The sequence below is a fragment of the Rhynchophorus ferrugineus genome, unplaced genomic scaffold, assembly GCF_030347505.1.
Source record: "Rhynchophorus ferrugineus isolate W39M unplaced genomic scaffold, kcgeb_rfMv2 rfM6, whole genome shotgun sequence".
Classification (NCBI taxonomy): Eukaryota; Metazoa; Arthropoda; class Insecta; order Coleoptera; family Curculionidae; genus Rhynchophorus; species Rhynchophorus ferrugineus.
Window position 1 is genome coordinate 33999658 of NW_027472585.1, and position 18400 is coordinate 34018057.

At 32.1% G+C, this 18400-nt stretch overlaps 1 protein-coding gene across 7 annotated transcripts in view; it reads right to left on the minus strand.

Moving 5' to 3' along the window:
• Positions 1–18400, minus strand: part of LOC143198090 (irregular chiasm C-roughest protein) — a 314080-nt gene that overhangs the window by 18826 nt on the left and 276854 nt on the right. For all 7 annotated transcript variants that reach the window (XM_076407063.1, XM_076407061.1, XM_076407062.1 and 4 more), the window contains 5 exons: positions 17697–17875; positions 8559–8838; positions 5112–5159; positions 4840–5043; positions 1673–1966 (listed from right to left, as the gene is read on the minus strand). In XM_076407063.1, the coding sequence (XP_076263178.1) occupies positions 1673–1966; positions 4840–5043; positions 5112–5159; positions 8559–8838; positions 17697–17875 (1005 nt within the window). The remainder of the gene's footprint in view (positions 1–1672; positions 1967–4839; positions 5044–5111; positions 5160–8558; positions 8839–17696; positions 17876–18400) is intronic.

Here is an 18400-nt window from a genome sequence, read left to right on the forward strand (position 1 = left end):
ATAACTTTTGCAACATGTGGTCCAACATTGTCATGCGAGAGGATAATTTTGCGTCCCTTACTCTTTATCGTTAATCTTTTTCAAGACTAACCCATAACATTTTTCACATGTAATTGTCGTAGTAGATCCACTATTTTTTGTGCCTTACTTGAAACTCGATTAAATAATCGCATGTAGTTGTTTGGAAACAGTTGATTCAATAACTGCTAAGTTGTCTGAATATTCTTGGTAGTTTGTGCTGAACATATCGGCAATTTGTTATTTTCAAAATTGTTTGGTGGCTTAGATCGTTGAAACCAAAATCAACAATTGGGGTACGATGGAGCAGCAGCATCACGCTAGTTTCATATTATCTGTTCAATGAACCAATGCCGGGATCTGATCTCCATATAAATATTTTAGAAACTTCTAAGTCACCTTATGCTTTACTTAATTGTGAAAAAAGTTGAATTTTTCAAGGAAAACTATTCTATTTTAAGAAAAACTTGCACTGATAGAATATTGGATCGGAAAACATTTGAATATGTTATACTACAAAAAGTTACTTTTTGTCGTATAACTACTAACTAATATACTAATTACTGGTTGGTTTGTGAATTGCGAATTACAAATTATAGATGATGGAAGATGATATAGATAGAAGGTATAAAAATGCAAGCCGTCGTAATCAATATTATTTGAAAACTTTTGTCTTCTGTTTTTTTTTAAATATTACCTTGTTTTTCAACTTCGGACACTTTCAATAACAGAGCAGGAAGAAATATAATAATTAGGTGTTGCTTGTTCTTGCGGATGAAAAAATCAATAGGATTTTAAAGATTAACAATGAAAAATTTTGTATGGGTACATTTAATAAGGTCTTATATATACGTAAAAGAAACATATTAAAAAGCAAAAGAAGGTTTAAAAATCTAAAATCAAATACTACACTCAAATAGTTCACCACACTATTTTAAACCTTGCATTTTTAAATATACCTTCCCGCTGTAACAAAAATATTTTATTAAAATCATATTTCGTAATTGCAACGTTATAAATATGAGGTCGCATTCCACGTCTCTTTATTTTATGTTCAAAGTCAGTACTACTTCTATTTGTATCTGTCTTTGTAATTTAGAAGCTGCTTGTAGCGCTTTGTATAATTTTTGATGATTTTTAAGGTCGCCCAATTGAGTGGTATAATAAGTGGTAAAATGATCTAGACGATCGTCTATATTACGAAAGGAAAAAGATTACTTAAATTCGCAATGAGCACTCCAAGCATATTTTCAAGCTTGAGTAATATTGATGAGCGAAAACTAAACTTTTGAGCTAGTTTCGATTTTTTTGATTATAATATAGCATATATTATAATTACACTATACTCAATTTTATATAGTTAAATTTATCAATGTATTATGGCTTTTATTGCTTTAATATAACAATAAGTTGTTCATTTAATTATTAAATCAAGCCAAGGTACTATATATACAAATAATTTTGTACATTAAATTTCATTCTTACTTCTTACCAAACCATCATTGTGTTTTTCTTAAGTTGTAAATAAATTTGACTTTCATTCATGATAACGAAAGACATAACTATATTAACATAACTATAAACTGGTGTATTACACTGAGAGACTTTTCTGGTAGGTGTTAAGTTGTTTATTACAATAAATTGTTTAACTTACTTTGAGGCATGAGGCTGATCTCCACTACATCGCTGCCATAAGGGTTGGTCACGCTGCAGTTATACAGCCCGAAATGTTTCTCCTGAGATTCCCTAATGATCAAGGTGGATTTTACACCTTCCGGCAATGGATCTTCCAAGATGGAGTAGTCTTGATCATGCAAGTCCACTTCGCGACCATTGAAAGTCCACACCACACGTTCCGGTGCTGGAATCGAGAAGGCGGTGCATTCTACGCGAACGTTGTCGCCTTCGATACCAAACTGGGTTCTATGAGAAACAATTGAAGGAGGACCTGGAAAAAAAAGAAAAATATTAATGAAAATATATCAAATTTATATTGTAACTACTAACTAGTTTGTGAATTGTGAATTACAAATTATAGATGATGGAAGATGATATAGAGGATATAAAAATGCAAGCCGTCGTACTCAATATTATTTCACAACTTTTGTCTTCTGTTTTTTTTTAATGTTACCTTGATTTTCAACTTCGGACACTTTCAATAACAGAGCAGGAAGAAATATAATAATTAGGCGTTGCTTGTTCTTGGGAATGAAAAAATCAGTAGGAATTTAAAGATTAACAATGAAAAATTTTGTATGGGTACATTTAATATGGTTAGGGTCTTATATATACGTAAAAGAAACATTTTAAAAAGCAAAAGCAGGTTTAAGAATCTAAATTCAAATATTATATTCAAATAGTTCACTACACTATATTTAAATTTTGCATTTTTAAATATACCTTCCCGCTGTAACAAAAATATTTTATTAAAATCCTATTTCGTAATTTTTATCTGTTAAAATTTGGCTGCAACGTTATAAATATGAAGCTGCATTTTATGTCTAGTCTCTTTATTTTATGTTCAAAGTCAGTACTACTTCTATTTGTGGCTGTCTTTGTAATTTAGAAGCTGCTTGTAGCGCTTTGTATAATTTTTGATGATTTTTAAGGTCGCCCAATTGAGTTTTCAAAAATAGGCTGTTGAAATCCCGATTATTATGTTTTATATTAACCCTTAAAATAATGATAAGAACAGCGATGAAAATATATTATATGCCGGCTTGGTAGGTCGTAGTAATGGTATTCATCAGTCAGTAGGTTTAATCTTAACCATGTCTTGGAGTGTAGGATAAGCAATAAACCTAGATAAAAACTCTAATGTTAAAATGCAGATAAAATTATAATTAAACAAAATGATTTATTAAAGCTAAACAGAAGTAAATGTGCAAATTTACTATAAAAAGCTACACCAACTTTTTTCTAGGATCTATTATAATGATACCATGAATAATATGTTCTACAACCATCAGATATAATTTTTTTAGACACTAATGAACAAGTGGAAACAAAATATGTGGAACGCGCAACAATTTAATCGAAATAATCGCAAACTTTTACATTCCCCGTTCCTGTGCCCCTTGTTCTTTTGTCCACAGTCATGCAGTGGTCGATCACGCCCTATAATTACCCAAATAGACTGGATTTTTAATATCCTTTGTATTGTGTTCCCAGGAGATAATGGGGGAAAATGTAGTTAGTTTTATTATTACACGAATATAATGACGCTTGTTGTTTTACACCGTCCCCTAACATGATTATCCCAGTTTTTCTATTAATCTGTACTTGTTAGCTTTCGAATATTTCGCGTTATTAGCGTTTAATTACAATTATGCTTATTATTTACCATAGGTATTAGATATCGAGTACATTCAGATAATAATTAATTAATGATTTTAATTAAATCTGGGGAAGTTGTGGATGCTACATTAATTAAGTACAAGTGTATAACAAATTAGATTTGGGTCACCTATAAATACGGCCGAATTATAATATGGGATTTGTTGTTTGATTCCGTAGTTTCAGGATATTAAAGACTGTGCATTCGAAGGAACAAGATCATGTGTTTTCTACATTCTCCTATAAGTCAACGTCCAAATTTAAAAAAAGGACTAGATAACTGGACGAGAATAGTAAACAACTTAAATTTTACCAGACTTTACCAGATAACATCATAAAGACGGTTTATTAGTCCTTATTACTAACAAAAAGAATATATTTTATAATGATATCATATAAATAATTATCGCGCAATTACAGTCGACTGCTGGAAACATTAAACTTAAACCTATTTCGGTCGTAGTTCCACAGGGTCTTGGGTCAACAACAACAACGGAAACAATACTTGTAACATTTGCGACGACACAGCCAAAGATTTTATTGCAAAAGATATATCTATATGTTTAAAGTTGTAGAATAAGTACAACAAGATCTATAAAATATAGCGATATATATATATATATATATATATATATATATATATATATATATATATATATATATATATATATATATATATATATATATATATATATATATACGAACTTGACTTGTTTAGTGTATAAGTGTATTCTTAATTTTTGCTTATTAGTTTAGTTTTATTTTATTTTGGGAAATGCTTACTGATGTATTAATCCCGTACTCGCTCTGTATATTAATGCAGGTACAGCCGAGCAGTAGTAATAAATGAATTTATAAATTAAGATTGTATTAAGCATATCTAAGATGTATAAGATGTAATTAAGAAATAGTTATTTTCCTAATGGTCAGATTGTTGAACCACTAAGGGCGATAATAAAAAGTGTTCTTTACTATGGATTACTTCGTATTGGGAAGAATTAACGTCTCGTTTCTTATAAAAAATGCGTTGCTATTAAAAAAATTGCGCTGTACATAATCTAATAACTAAAATATTAATTATAAAAATGGTGGTATTATCGGCAGTTTCAGATTCTTCCTCTAAAATTAAATTATGGAAAGGTAATGACAAAGTTCTAGGCCAAAGGCTGTCAATTGCCGACGAATGGGCTTTCGATCAATAACAAAATGATTCCCATGAATATTTTAGATGACCGTCGACTAAATGCGTTTCTGATTTATACAAAGCGATATTACATGTATCCGTGCCAGTGAAAATCTTAACGGATATGATTTATTTATTGTTGGTTTTTCTAATTATAAGAATACAAACTATTAAATCTATCGTATTTGTGCTGTTAATCAATTTTAAGTGACAATGTTATAAATTTGTTCGTATTGACTCAATTAAAATTATTTTAATTAACAGATCTCATCAGCTCAAGAATATCCCAAAAATATATTTACCTTTAAGATGTATGGAGGCTTCCGCTCCGATATCTTGGAACCCGGCGACGTGCGCTTTACAGTAGTACCGACCAGCGGTACTATGGTCCACTCGTAACGTTAAGTTTGGGCTGGTACTTACTACCTTCTTTTTGTCTTCGTGGTACCACGTGATGTCTGGAAAGGGGTTACCGTCTACGTCGCAGGTCAGTACAGCATTTGAACCTGAAGAAGAAATAAATTATGTTTTTATTATGATGTGAAATGCGAAGCGGTAAGTAAAATGGACTTACCTAAATCTGCCTGAATAGATCGTGGTTTCGTTCGGAATTGTGGACCATCTGGAAAGGATTACAATAATCAGTTGTAATATATTGTTGTTAGTCCGGATTTGCACTTTTTTGAGAAGTACTATTTGAGGTATTATTGTCTCAGTGTATCAATTAATATTTTATTACTATTACTTTGTCATTTTATATGTATAATAAAATATAGAACATTTCAAATTGTATATACATCTTTTTCTTTTTGTTACCTATTTTATAGTTCACCAGTAAATAATAATTAACCACCTCAAAGTGTTTTATCCGTAACGAAATAAGTTGAACCATAACCCCATGTTATGTATATAGTCATAAATATCCAGCTAGTTTTACATGAATTTAATGTTATCTGCATTTGCAAAAATTATGCGGTCCGGATATTATTATTAATTTAAGAGAAAACGAATATATAGAACAAATAATATATGTTACATTTGATAGCAATGAATGCATTTATATCGGAAAAACCATTTCATATTGCTTTTAGAGCTTTATTGTAAATTAGGATTTTATACTTATATCTTTGTAAAAAGATAATCTTTTTTATGAGGTACTAGTAATAAGAATGGGTTATATTAAAAGCAAAAAAAAGTATATTAAAAAAGAAATAATCAACCATATTCGACTGATGAGAATTAGGTGTTTGGTCATTATAAGCAAAAGTTAAAATAAGCAGCAAAATATTTTTAGTAATACGTTTTGTTAAAGATAACACTGAAAGCAACTACTGATTCTGATATGTTTATATGCATATTTGAAAAATGTAGCGAATACATAATTAGTAAAAGAAGATGAATAAAGAAATAGTTAAAATTTAATTAAAAATAAAAATAAAGGCGAGATATCAAGAATGGAAGTCAAGAATCAAGAACAGTAGAATTCTTATATCTCGTGTGTATAATCATCATTACTTGGGCGTAATGACGGATTCAGTATTATAAATCAGACAGACGATTTAGCAAGTAATTTCCATCCAATTCATGATTCTTTCACCATTACGTATCGAATTAATGTCTTTAATTGTATATATTTTTATATTATTCACTTGAGCAAACAAACTTGTTTTTCTGCTTCATTCACGGAAAGAAGAGAGAACTTGTGTTTTATTTTCTCTCGTTAACAACTCAACATTGGGTTTACTTTAACATGAAATACATTATACAAATTAAAATGTTTGGAATGAAGAATAACAATAACATCAACAAGTACGTATTGATGGTAGATTAGAACCTAGTATGATGAAGTCAGCTGTTAGCAATAACACTGTTGATATTCCCAATAATCGAATAAACTAAAATTTGTGCTAACAATCTCGGGGGGTGAATATCGTCGGGAAATCATTGTTTAAATTGTGTGGTCAACCCGAATTACCACCGGCTTTTATGCGCTGCTCCCGTATACAGCGTTCGACAAAGTAATTCCGGCGGTAATAGAATGGGAACGGGGACAAAGTTTTTCTTTGTCCCGGGGTCCGATATTTATTCGTCGTACATTGATTCTGCATACGCGAACAATCGACCTCGACGTTGCGAAATAGAAATTCGCTTAATTACCGAACAACGATCGGGACGGTCGGGGATCGCGTGAAAATTCTCGGAGCTTTTCTTCTTTCGTCCTTCTTCTTCGTCCGTTTTCCCACACTGTCGGGCCCACGGTTAATTTTCGTACGTGGTGGCGTGTTCGGATAATCGCGTAGGCCCTGAGACAAATGACTGTTGACAGGCATCAGTTGAACATGCTAACCGCAGTCAAGATATGGCACAAAAAAACATACATTAAGCTAAGGTACTTGCTGTTTTGTTACCCGGCTTGTTATTTTAGAGGTACTGTAACCGTTCGCGTTTATTCATACATAAGTTTTTAAAGATATGATTTATGTCATTTCGGAGCGAACAATAGAATTTCTGTTTTTGAACATGTCGCACCAAGTAAATAATAACGTTTCAAATCAAAACTTCTAGTTTTTATGTTAATGCTATGCCATGAAAAACACTTTGTTACTCTACATGTCTGGAATAGTGACATTTCTGTAGTTGCCTAAGTAAACCCCAATGTTCAGATAGAAGAGATACTATAATATAGAGTACAGTAGATAAGTAATAGTAGATAGTCAATAGTAAATGGTCATGAGTCAAGTAGTCTCAGATTGTTGTTTAGATTTAAAAAGTCTTTTTAGTTATATTTATATATAATTAGTAACATCTGGAAAATATTTTCATCTGGCCTTTCTATGTGACATTTTACTGTAATATTTTAGAAGTTCTTTATTTTAAAAGTATGATTTCACGGATATTCTAAAGTTTTTGAATTATCATGTTATTTTTGCCGGGGTGTGATGCTTTTTTGTCGGCGTTATCGCAATTTATCTTCGTTATACCTTGTTAGTTTTATATCAAGCTGCCTAAAATATGTATTTGATGATATATTATAATATAGAAAAACATCTGTTTGTTTATTTTCGATATTGTGCTGATGATCTCAGTTTAAAAACACCGCAAATGATGAATTTCTTCCAGTAGAATAGTCGTAATTCCAGTTTTACATAAAAAATCTCCCGTATTTCCATGAATTTTTGTTAAACTTTTTAAAAATCTGTAATCTCTTATGTTATGTAAAGTACTTATAATACGTTACGTATGTATAATACATCAAAATTTACATGACCAAGGAACACCAAAAATCCAAAAATTCTTCTCTTTTATCTAAATTTCTAGTATTTTTTTTATTTTATACGCTTTATTAGGAATGGGCTTACTGGATTTGGACACAGTCTTCGACATTAAAACAACCTGCTTACTGGCTGACTGACCAGTAAATACTTTAGATGATATTTGATCTTAAACGATCTGGATCTTTTACTGGGATTGTCACTTCATAAATATAAATTACAAATACAAATGGCATTCGAACTATTGCATCAGTAGGAGTCGGTTCCTATTTATTGTGATTCTATCTCATAATATTATTTTATTAATAATCAAGACAATCAAATGTGTAAAAAAATATTGGATTATCGGAAGAAAATCGCAATTATCCGTATAACAAGTTGCTGCTGTTCACATTTTAAAAGCTTTATGGACTTATAGAGTCTATTTATAGGGATGATCTGCGAAGTAATATAAGTAACATGATTTTTAGAAGAATGTGCTAAGGATTATCATCGGAGACCTTCGAGATTTGATTGTCCACTCTCGTGTTAAAATTAAAATATTGCAAATCTTAGATCCCACTGGAGTCTCGCAAAATATGTTATGTGAAAAATATTACTCTAGGGATCGAGTAAGATCTCCAATTGAATGTTCCTGTTCATACAATTAATACTATTTTTGAACACGACATGTGTATAGAAGAAACAATACTTTTGCCTGGATATGTAACAAATACACAACCGTGATTCAAATATAAATGAATACGTACAGCTAATGTCCAAAGTTTGACTTTCCTCGCTCTTTCCAACTGCATTGTGCACCTCGCACTTAACAATGGCGTCGTGATGTTTCCTGGATACATTATGCAACACTAACTGCGTGGTGTAGTCTCCGATGATGGGCTCGTCGTTGAGGAACCACTTGTACGAGACGTCGGTCGGGTTCGCGTCCGATTTACAGGCCAGGCGGACCTCGCTACCCTCGGGGATGCGCCCGTTGGGACTCATCCCCGACAGCACGGTAACCGTAACCTTTGGAGCGTACTTGACCTAGAAAAAAAAAAGTTTTTTTCTCATTTCCTAGGAAATTTCGAGCGCACACAGACTGGCTAGGTTCCATTGTAATGGCGGGAATTAATATATCGTCAGGGAACATAATGGAAATTAGTGACGTAAAGTTTGGACTTTACGGCCCCGCTGTAAAATTTCCCGTTTAATTTTGAACTTTTTTGCGTTTGTCGTAAATTTTTAATTCCAAAGGATTAAGAAAAAAAGGATATAGAATAAGAAAGGATTAAGGATAAGTCTGCGAATGAAAGGGGAATAAAAATGTTTTCACATTGTACAAGAGTTCGAAATGGCGATAATAAAAAAGAGTTCAGTTTTAATTGTTGTTCAACAATTTTTAAGAAAATGCTTTGTTAGTAAAGGGAGTAAGGTAGATATTATTAATGGATACAGTTTATGTTAAAAATTTCAATAAGTATAAACATTTTCTATAAATAATTTGAAATTTACTACAAATTACAATTATAAATACTATACATCAAGAAAAATTCTTTGATGAAATGCAATCACGAACAATATTTTCAATATGTGATATTTTTAAATGATATTTACATTTTAAATAGTTGAATTAGACAAGGTGGTTGCTTGTAGAGTCTCTTTGCTGAGTGGTCTTTTCGTGTTTTGAACTAGTGTTGATCATTATTTGTTATTAAGAACATAAAAATCTATAACGTCGTCTAAATATCGGTCAAAACTGGATTATGACTGCTCTTTCAGGAATTTAGCATCTGTCACTTAACGATACAAAACGCTGACTCGAGAATGACTCTGGGAGCCTTTATTTAGGCATACCTCTGAAAGAGTTAGTTGACAACCTCGCTAAAGATGCCTATTACAAAGGACTACAGATTATAAATTACGTCGTATTATAAAGATTTTTTCCCATCGTAATCGTATGTTAAGATAGTCAGCTGGTGCAGTTTGAGTGGAATCTAAAAAGGACTTCTTTTCCCCTGTTATCTCTTTAGAACAGATATATTTATAAATAAAATTAAACAGGCTGCTGATTAGTCAATACCATCTTGCACATTCCTTCCTAGTGATTCGAATTGAGATCTTCCGTAGCGTAATTGTGAGGAAAAAATTTCAGTCTCCTATATTTGAACCACATGTAGATATTTATGAATTGTCAGAAGATAATACGGCTTGTTCGATTCATTGAGGGATGTGTCCTTGCTTCAAAACCTGATCAAATTATTTGATTTCCTCAAGGAAATAGGTCTTTTTTTTTAATGTAATTTTGCCCTGTACTTCATTTTAAAATGATTTTTAACTAACGCAATTTCTTGTCTGTTTCTTCAAATCTGTCTTAAATGTTGTGCTAACTTAATGTTAAAGACCAAATTAGTTATATTGAGTAATGGATGACGCAAATTATATTTTTGTATTCAAACTGATAATGATTTAATATACTGCTGTTCGAGAAAGCGAAACTAATTAAACAATATTAGAGGAATTGTGAACAACTGTGGGATATGCTCTTTATAACTTTAAGGATCGGTTATGAAAATATCTGTACATTATTACATACTGTCATTATTTGCAAATAAGATATTTGACAACAGTTGGTGACAGTGATTCCACGTATATGGAGCTAGGAGAAAATATGTCGTAAACAACTAGGATATAGCCTAGTAGTAAAGCTTTGACTCAAATATCGTTTTTGTTTTAATAAAAAATAAGTTGGAAGAAAAAGAATATTGTACTCATATAAAAATAAGATATTGATTGTTTTTCTTGTATGGAGTGTTCAGTAAATTCAATCTGTTAATAACAAATATAAAATATTTCGATTCGTGCCAGTAATAGATGTGTTGGCAATATGTCTAATTGTAAGATAGAAAAGAAAAATAAACGGGAATTTTTCAATGATACAGAACCTAATTTAATACCATTTCCCCATTTTTCCTTTTTCGAGTATTTTGGCGCGTGATTTGATCTCACACGCTATTTGACGTTGTATTATTTTGCTTCATCGCAGGAAGCAATAAAAACGAATATTTAGAACGCAATAGGAGGAATTGTCATGTGAAGAGATCGGTTTTAAATATTTTAGAATAATGGATGGCGGAAGGAACGTCGAAATTTGTGTTTTATACCGACGGAAAAAAGCACAGTTTCCATTCAATTTTCTTTATTACCAATGATACGAACTCAATAATTTATTGGATACAAGGAACACACACGCAAAAAAGAAACGCAGAAAATATATGAGATATTATTTTTCTTTTCGAATACTTCTCGAAATATATGGATTGTATGTTTTTTATTACCATCCGTACTTCCCGATACATCAAGTAAAATGATAATATAAAAAATATGTTATTGTAGTAGAAAAAAAAACAGGATACTTTATGTATTTTTTAAGTTTAAGGGCTGGTTCACTAAAATAAACAGGTACCAAATCAATACTGATTGTTCTTCATATTAGAAAGGTATATATTTTGCTTAAAATTTAATCCAGCAATCTTCATAAGAAGTATTTTTTACCTCTTGATCGACACGACTAGTAGTCGGACAAAGCAATATTTGGAGAACTCCCTGTATTCTTTTTCGCGGATAGAATTTTCCATTTAAATGTCCAATTTTTTTTTTGCGTTTTGATATTAATAGATTCATTTTTCATCAAATCAAAGTATGACAAATTTGCGCCCCCTAGTCTCTTGTCTCGTTTTGTCTTAATGTTCCCAATTTGAAGCTGGAACATCTCTCCCAATTTTGGAATCTACTTTCGACATATTTGCTCAGTTAGAGCAGGGTATCTGTACAGTTCTACAAAAATATGATAATTTTTGGTAATACTCAATTTACAAGTTTAACTTTTTTTAAAACGAAATCGAAAACATTATCGAATTAGTACTTATTAATAATTGTAGCAATTACGAAAAATAAATAAATGTCTAAATGTTTTTATTTTTGGATGCACCAAAAAAGTTTTATTGTAGCAGTATTTTTAAGCTAATAGGGGGATAAAACCAAAAACAAAAAAATTATATATAAAAAATAACAACAAAATAAATGACCTTAAGATAATGAGTTGCTTCTTTAAACTCACGGCGAATAAAATAAAATGTGCGAGCATTAAAATTGGAATAATAAAGCTATAAATGAATACTCAAAAATAATTAATTCATTCAAAAGTAAGAAAAGATTCATATAAAGCTGCTCATAAATTTACATTAAGGTGGTATTCTAGTATAGAAATTTACTTTCACATTTTCAAAATTTTACCCTTTAACAATATGCCCTTAAAAGGATTTGTATTTTTAAAACAAAAGAATAATTCGAATATGTCAAAAAAGATTAAAGAATGTTTCTGGAAATTTTGTGAAAACTAGCAATAAACATTTTGTTTGATCTTATACGATAGCAGTATTGCTTCATGTTACTAGGAAGGTTGCAATCGTGCCAACGAGACCCGTCACTTCAACAGCCTGTAACTTTTTGGATTTTAAATTTTTTCACTTCTTTTTTCTTTTATGTATTTTTAAACATTAATAACAATGTAAAAATGGATAGTAAATTTTAATTTCGCTTGAAAAATGTCTAGAATGCATGCCTCTGCATTAGAATACCCCCTTAAGTTATAAATTAAACAAACATTTAGAACGAATTATGACCAAAGTTCGGATTACAGATCGCCTTACTTCTCGAATTGTAAACGACAGAAGAAGAACGAAACGACGCGAGTCTAAAAGAATCATATAATCATTGTTCGGTTGAACGTCGCATATCTTGAGTAATACGTGACTGATAGAACCCGTCTTAATGAGGATAGCAGCGCGGTGGCCCTCCAAGGGATTATCAAAGAAAGCGAGATTTTTGAAGCGCCATACGCGACGAGCCAATTTAAATCCAAAGACATTTCCTATTAAAGTTTTCTTGTCATAATATCTCTATTTGTACGAAAGCTCTTTACAGAGATCGCTGGGCTTTGTCGGTCCGCCACCACCACCGCCGTCGCTCTAATTGTGTTAAGGTTTTATTTCTTGGGACAAAGGATAGAACTTTTATTCTTTGACGTTCTCGTGCGCCACAAAGGAAATTCCTCCACTGTTTGTTATAGCATGAAATGGTTCGTTTTTTCTTCTCAGTTTTAAGAGAAGTAATTGGAAATATGGCTAATATCAGTTACGTTGGTAATTAGTTCTGTTAAGTGTAAAGTTTCGGCTTTTAGTTACTTAGTTTTCGTAACTATTCCTTTTTGATCTCGTTTTTAGCTCGAGAACTTTTTCAGATAAAGTCGTAGGACGTTTTTATCCGAGGATATGGAAATTGGCAAATTGTAAAAGTTTTAAAGAAAATCGTATCGAATAGCTAGTAACAAATGAGGCACTAGTTTCATTAGTGTTTCTTACTATCATTAATTTGAGTATCTTATTCAGGTGTGATACTTTCGAGAATGGAACCCAAAGGTTTTTTTAAATGTTTGTGGTGTCTTTTATTATTATAATTAATATGGTGTATTTTAATCTTGAAAATATTGAGTTGAAATAATATAAGAAAATCAGCTGGGTTACACAAATCAAAGTATTATAGTACAATATTTGAACTGGGAATTATTACATGTATAGGTACGATTATTATGACTGTGTATTTGATATGATAGGATAGATAAAAATGTTTTTATATAATCTAATGAATTATGGTATTGAAAGGGTTATAAAATTTTTTTTTTCAACGCTAAACTCAAATGGGTCAATTCTAATTTGTTGTGATATCCCATGGAAGTTTTATTCGGGTTAAATTTATAATTCTGCGTCCTCGTACACTTTTGACCATTGACATTAACATAGTCCCAATCACTGTTTTTACACTTTTGAAATATATGAACTTATATTAAAAAGCTTATAAAATATCTTAGATTATTTTGTTTATTCATATTCATATTATCCTTACTGGATAATCGGCCAAGTAAACAGAGTTGTTGAAAAGGCATTCGAAGAAAATAAATACTGCTATGCAATTCCTGGATGTCTCACAGGCTTTTTACCGGGTATGGTATTTGGAATTAATATACATATGAACAATTTGCTTTGCGCGAAATTACTGTCGACTACCGGAATCATATCTTTTCTTTTTTAATAGGGGCATTCTCAACACTTAAACTTATTTCGGTTAGATTTCCCCAAGTTAGTGTATTGGGACCACTCCTGTATCTACTCTATACTGCTGTTAATGTTAATTTTGTGTTGTGCCGAAATGAGAAAAATGTAATTATATCTATAGTAAGTTAAATTGGAAAAATTAGTTAGACAAAGAGAAGAACAGATTAAACTCAAAGTCAAGCAACTGTACTAGATACCCTCAACTTGATTAAAATCAAAGAGATCGCCAATTTGGACCTATGGAGTGTAAATATGGGGTTGCACTAAAACATCAAGCCAACGCACCCAAAGCAAACTTAGCCAAGGAAGAGCTTACACGATGACTTGATATAAAATGGATATACAAAGTTATCCAAGATTTCACTCAAAACATGAAATAAGATTGCTAAATCACAGTAACGTGGAAGCAATACAGCTGCTGGGCAACACGTAGAAAAACAGTAGATAGAACAGAACCAAACCACACGAACTTGTATAGTGTAACATATAAGTATATTCCTAACTTTAGCTTAAGCAGTTTAGCCTTATTTTAATTTCAGAAATACATACTGATGCATTAATTCCGTACTTACTCATGTTAAGTTAAATTATCATGATTTGTTCTAAATTCTAAATTTTCATTCGAAAATATACCATTTCAGAAATTGACTATAGTTCCACGATAATAATTTTCTCATCTTGTGAGACATCCAGGAATATTGCAGGGCAGTATTTTTTTTCTTCAAACGCCTTTCTAATAACTTCTGTTACTCTATACACTTGGTCTATTGTTGAATGGTGATTTCATAAGACAAAATGGAAATCTTTTTTAATAATTTAGATATCGCAGGTAATAACTAGAGTGCATAATTTATATATTGCAATAGTTCGGATATGTCTGTCCGAAGAAAAGTGAATAAATTCCTCACAGACTTCTGCGCTGAAATGGAATTTTTGGAAGGAATCTGTATCAAACTGATAATACAATATTACATTATAGTAAAAAAAGAAGTTATAATTAATTCATCTAGGTTTTGAATTAACAAGCTAGAACAAAAAAGAGCTATTTTCATTTATTAACGCTTCACCCGTAATGTAGAATTATTGTTAATACGTAATTGGGCATATGTGCGAAATCGACCCGTCCTACACCGACACCATATTAGAAGCCGCATTTTCTAATACAAATAACCCAATTACGGTTTCCTACTACAGCCGCTCCCTCATAATAATGCCCGTTTTATCTAATAAAGCGATTTAATTCTGACGAAAAAAGAAGCCACCTAGAACAAATGCCATTTAGCCATCCCGGCCCGGCCATTATCCCGGCCGGGGACCCCCCGTTACCCTCCGACCCTTTTGTTACACCCCGACTTTCATATCCTTTTTCCGGACGGACGCGGGAGACCTGGGACTTTTTACGTCCAGCGCCGCGACGCCGAGGCAACTTTTGTGCGACAGTCCATTCCGACGACCCAGAAGAACCACCGCAACGACAATTCGTAACAATAACTCGGGTAATGGGCGCTGACCTCAAAAAGTTTTAATTTAGTCAATCTTTTACCGGAGGTCTTTCTGTCCTCGCTTTTTTCTCTCCCTCTCTCTTTCCTTCTATGTCTCTCTCGTTATTCTATTGAAACAAAGCTGATTTGTAACTACCCTGTCCGTTGAATGATTTTGCAACTGATTCACATAACGGGCCAGTTTGAATAGGACCCTAATGAACATAATGAACGTTTCAATTAGCGTTTTAGGAATTAAATATATTTTTTTAAAATTTTTTTAACTGCCGTACTTTTTACAATATTATATTTTATTACAAAACTAGTGTGAATTAATGTAACAATATACTCGTTATTGGAACATCGTGTGTATGTTGATACCAGATAAAGAAGAATATGACAGATGCGTTATATCACAGAGGCATTCAGTTCAAAGATTTAGTACAATAAGTAAAATGTATTCTCGATCTAGGAAGTGCTCCCGGATATCTTTAAAAAGTGGGTTGAAAATATTTAAAAATCTAAACCATCTGGTTTAGACATGACGCAGATTTGTGATCGTTAACGTGTGTGTTACAGATATTTTAGCGATAAAATGTGTAATTTATTCTAGAAAGCTTAGTACTTATGAATAATTAAGTGATGGTGAAAATAGTACCGTGATTCAAAGCCCAGAATATGTATAAATGGAGGTGGATCAAAATTGAAATTACATAGAAGGTAAATTGAAGGAGTCAATCATATAGCTGTTGATAACTGTCACCATTAATTTCACTATCATCACTTAACTGTCTTACTATATTTGTAGTGCCTATTCCCATCGTTCCAAGCCCACAGGCCGGATGTTGGAAGCAAGTGCCGTCGACATTTAAACGAACACCATAAGGTCCATTTTCCTATTCCCTCTTTTCGATTTCCAATTTTCATGTTTCCAGAATCTCAACGAGTATGTTAAAATTATATACCATCTACATCCATACACGTTCCAAAAAAGTAATAATATATTGTATTAGTTTAATAATTAGTACTAAAATGTAATTTTTCCTTGATCCCAGATCCTTGCAACTATAATAGTCGATATGTTTGATTCGTCTCAGCAAACCTATTTGACAGTAAAGGAGTATTAACTGTAAGTTCAGTTACACGAAGAATTTTGGTGCGAAGCGATTCATTATCTAAGTAGTGCAAAATTGTATTACCCAAGCAAGAACAAATTTGCCTACTACCTTGACGGGGTTCATTTCATTAAAGAAAAAAAGTGTAATTATCCCGATAAGTTAAGGCTAGTTAACCAATCGGTTTGGAAACTTCTTTTGGATCTATCAGAGCTCACGGATAAAGGAATATACATCCTTCGGAATATACAATATACATCATATATGTCCAATAACAACATGTCTTTGTGCGATACCGTCAAGATGGCCTGGAAAAACTGTGTAGTTTTGAATTATGGAGATAGATGTGGACGAATTATCGAATAAGGGCCAGAAGTATAATATTAGGCTTCTCATTTTCTAACCTAATAAGTTTCATTAAGCCCAATAAGGAAGAGCAAATTAACCCAAGCTATGTAATTATTCGTATAACATATCTTAAGACAAAGAATTTATATCCTCCCTTAATCGAATTATTAAACGCATTACCAAATAATTTAATTAAACCAATGAATAAGAACGTAAGCAGAAAAACTCCAAGGCAGCTTAGACCATAAATACATCATAGTAGGCTTTAAGACCTCGGCTTACTTAGATTTACTGCCAGTCCATTTAGTTCGAATCCGACTCTGGTTAACTTATATTGAATTGTTTACTGTAACGACTGCTTACTTTTACCGAGAAAACACCACGCCATTTATTTAATTGTAACTTTAACCGATTATTATACGTTCTCCCTTTGAGTAGACTTTCTCATGGTGGTTGAATTAAAATTTATTAAATAGTTCAGTTAGGGTCGGTTAAGGATTCGCAGACGAAATAAATTGCAGTTTTTAGCGGCCAACTATCAAAATAAAGAAGGGCGAGGGAGATAATTAAGCTATTCCCAGGGTATTTCGACTGTTTTATTTTAGAATTTCAGAAATGTATGGGGGCGTGAATTGCAGTGGTATGGGGTGTACTGATGCGTGCTATGTATTTTGCCAGACAAGAACATTAAATCATTTTAGGGCAGAAGGGTTAGACTTATAAAAAATGATAATATTGATAATGACTGGGGAGGGGTTCATGATTATAGTTAGTTAATGACTACTTACCTCCAGCTTTAGTTTTGCACTGCGGTGGGTCCTTTCTGCGGTGTTTTGTGCTTGGCAAGTAAAAGTGGTGTTGTGGTGCAATTTCCTCGGTGTTAGTTTCAGAATGGATTTAGCCGTGTATCGACGGTGGTCGGGCAGTTCTTCTACGATATATTCGCTGGCCTCAGTAAGGACATTACCTGAAAAAGATACATAACAATATATAATAATATGTATAATATGTTATTATGTATACGAGGACTTTGAAATTGAATTAGAAACAATAACAATAGTAGTTTCGAAGCTCTTTTATCAAGAACTCTCAAAAACAGCTCAAATAACGATAGTTTTACTAATACCTAGAATGAATCAGCAAAATACCTTGGAATCCATCTTGACGGTAGATTAAATTGGAAGCATCACGTTAGACAAAAAGCAAAACACATTAGAACCAAAATAAAACAACTATACTGGTTAATCGGAAGATACTCTCAACTTGATCTAAAGTCAAAGAGGTTGATCTATAATACAATTATAAAGCCAATTTGGACCAATGGGGTGCAAATATGGGGTTGCACTAAAAATTCAAATCAGTTAGTCATACAGCGCTGTCAAAACAAGGTTCTTCGATTGATTACCAATGCCTATTTCTATGTAACCAATGAAGAACTGCACGATGACCTGGAAATCAAATGGATTTACGAAGTTGTGCAGGATTTCGCCTT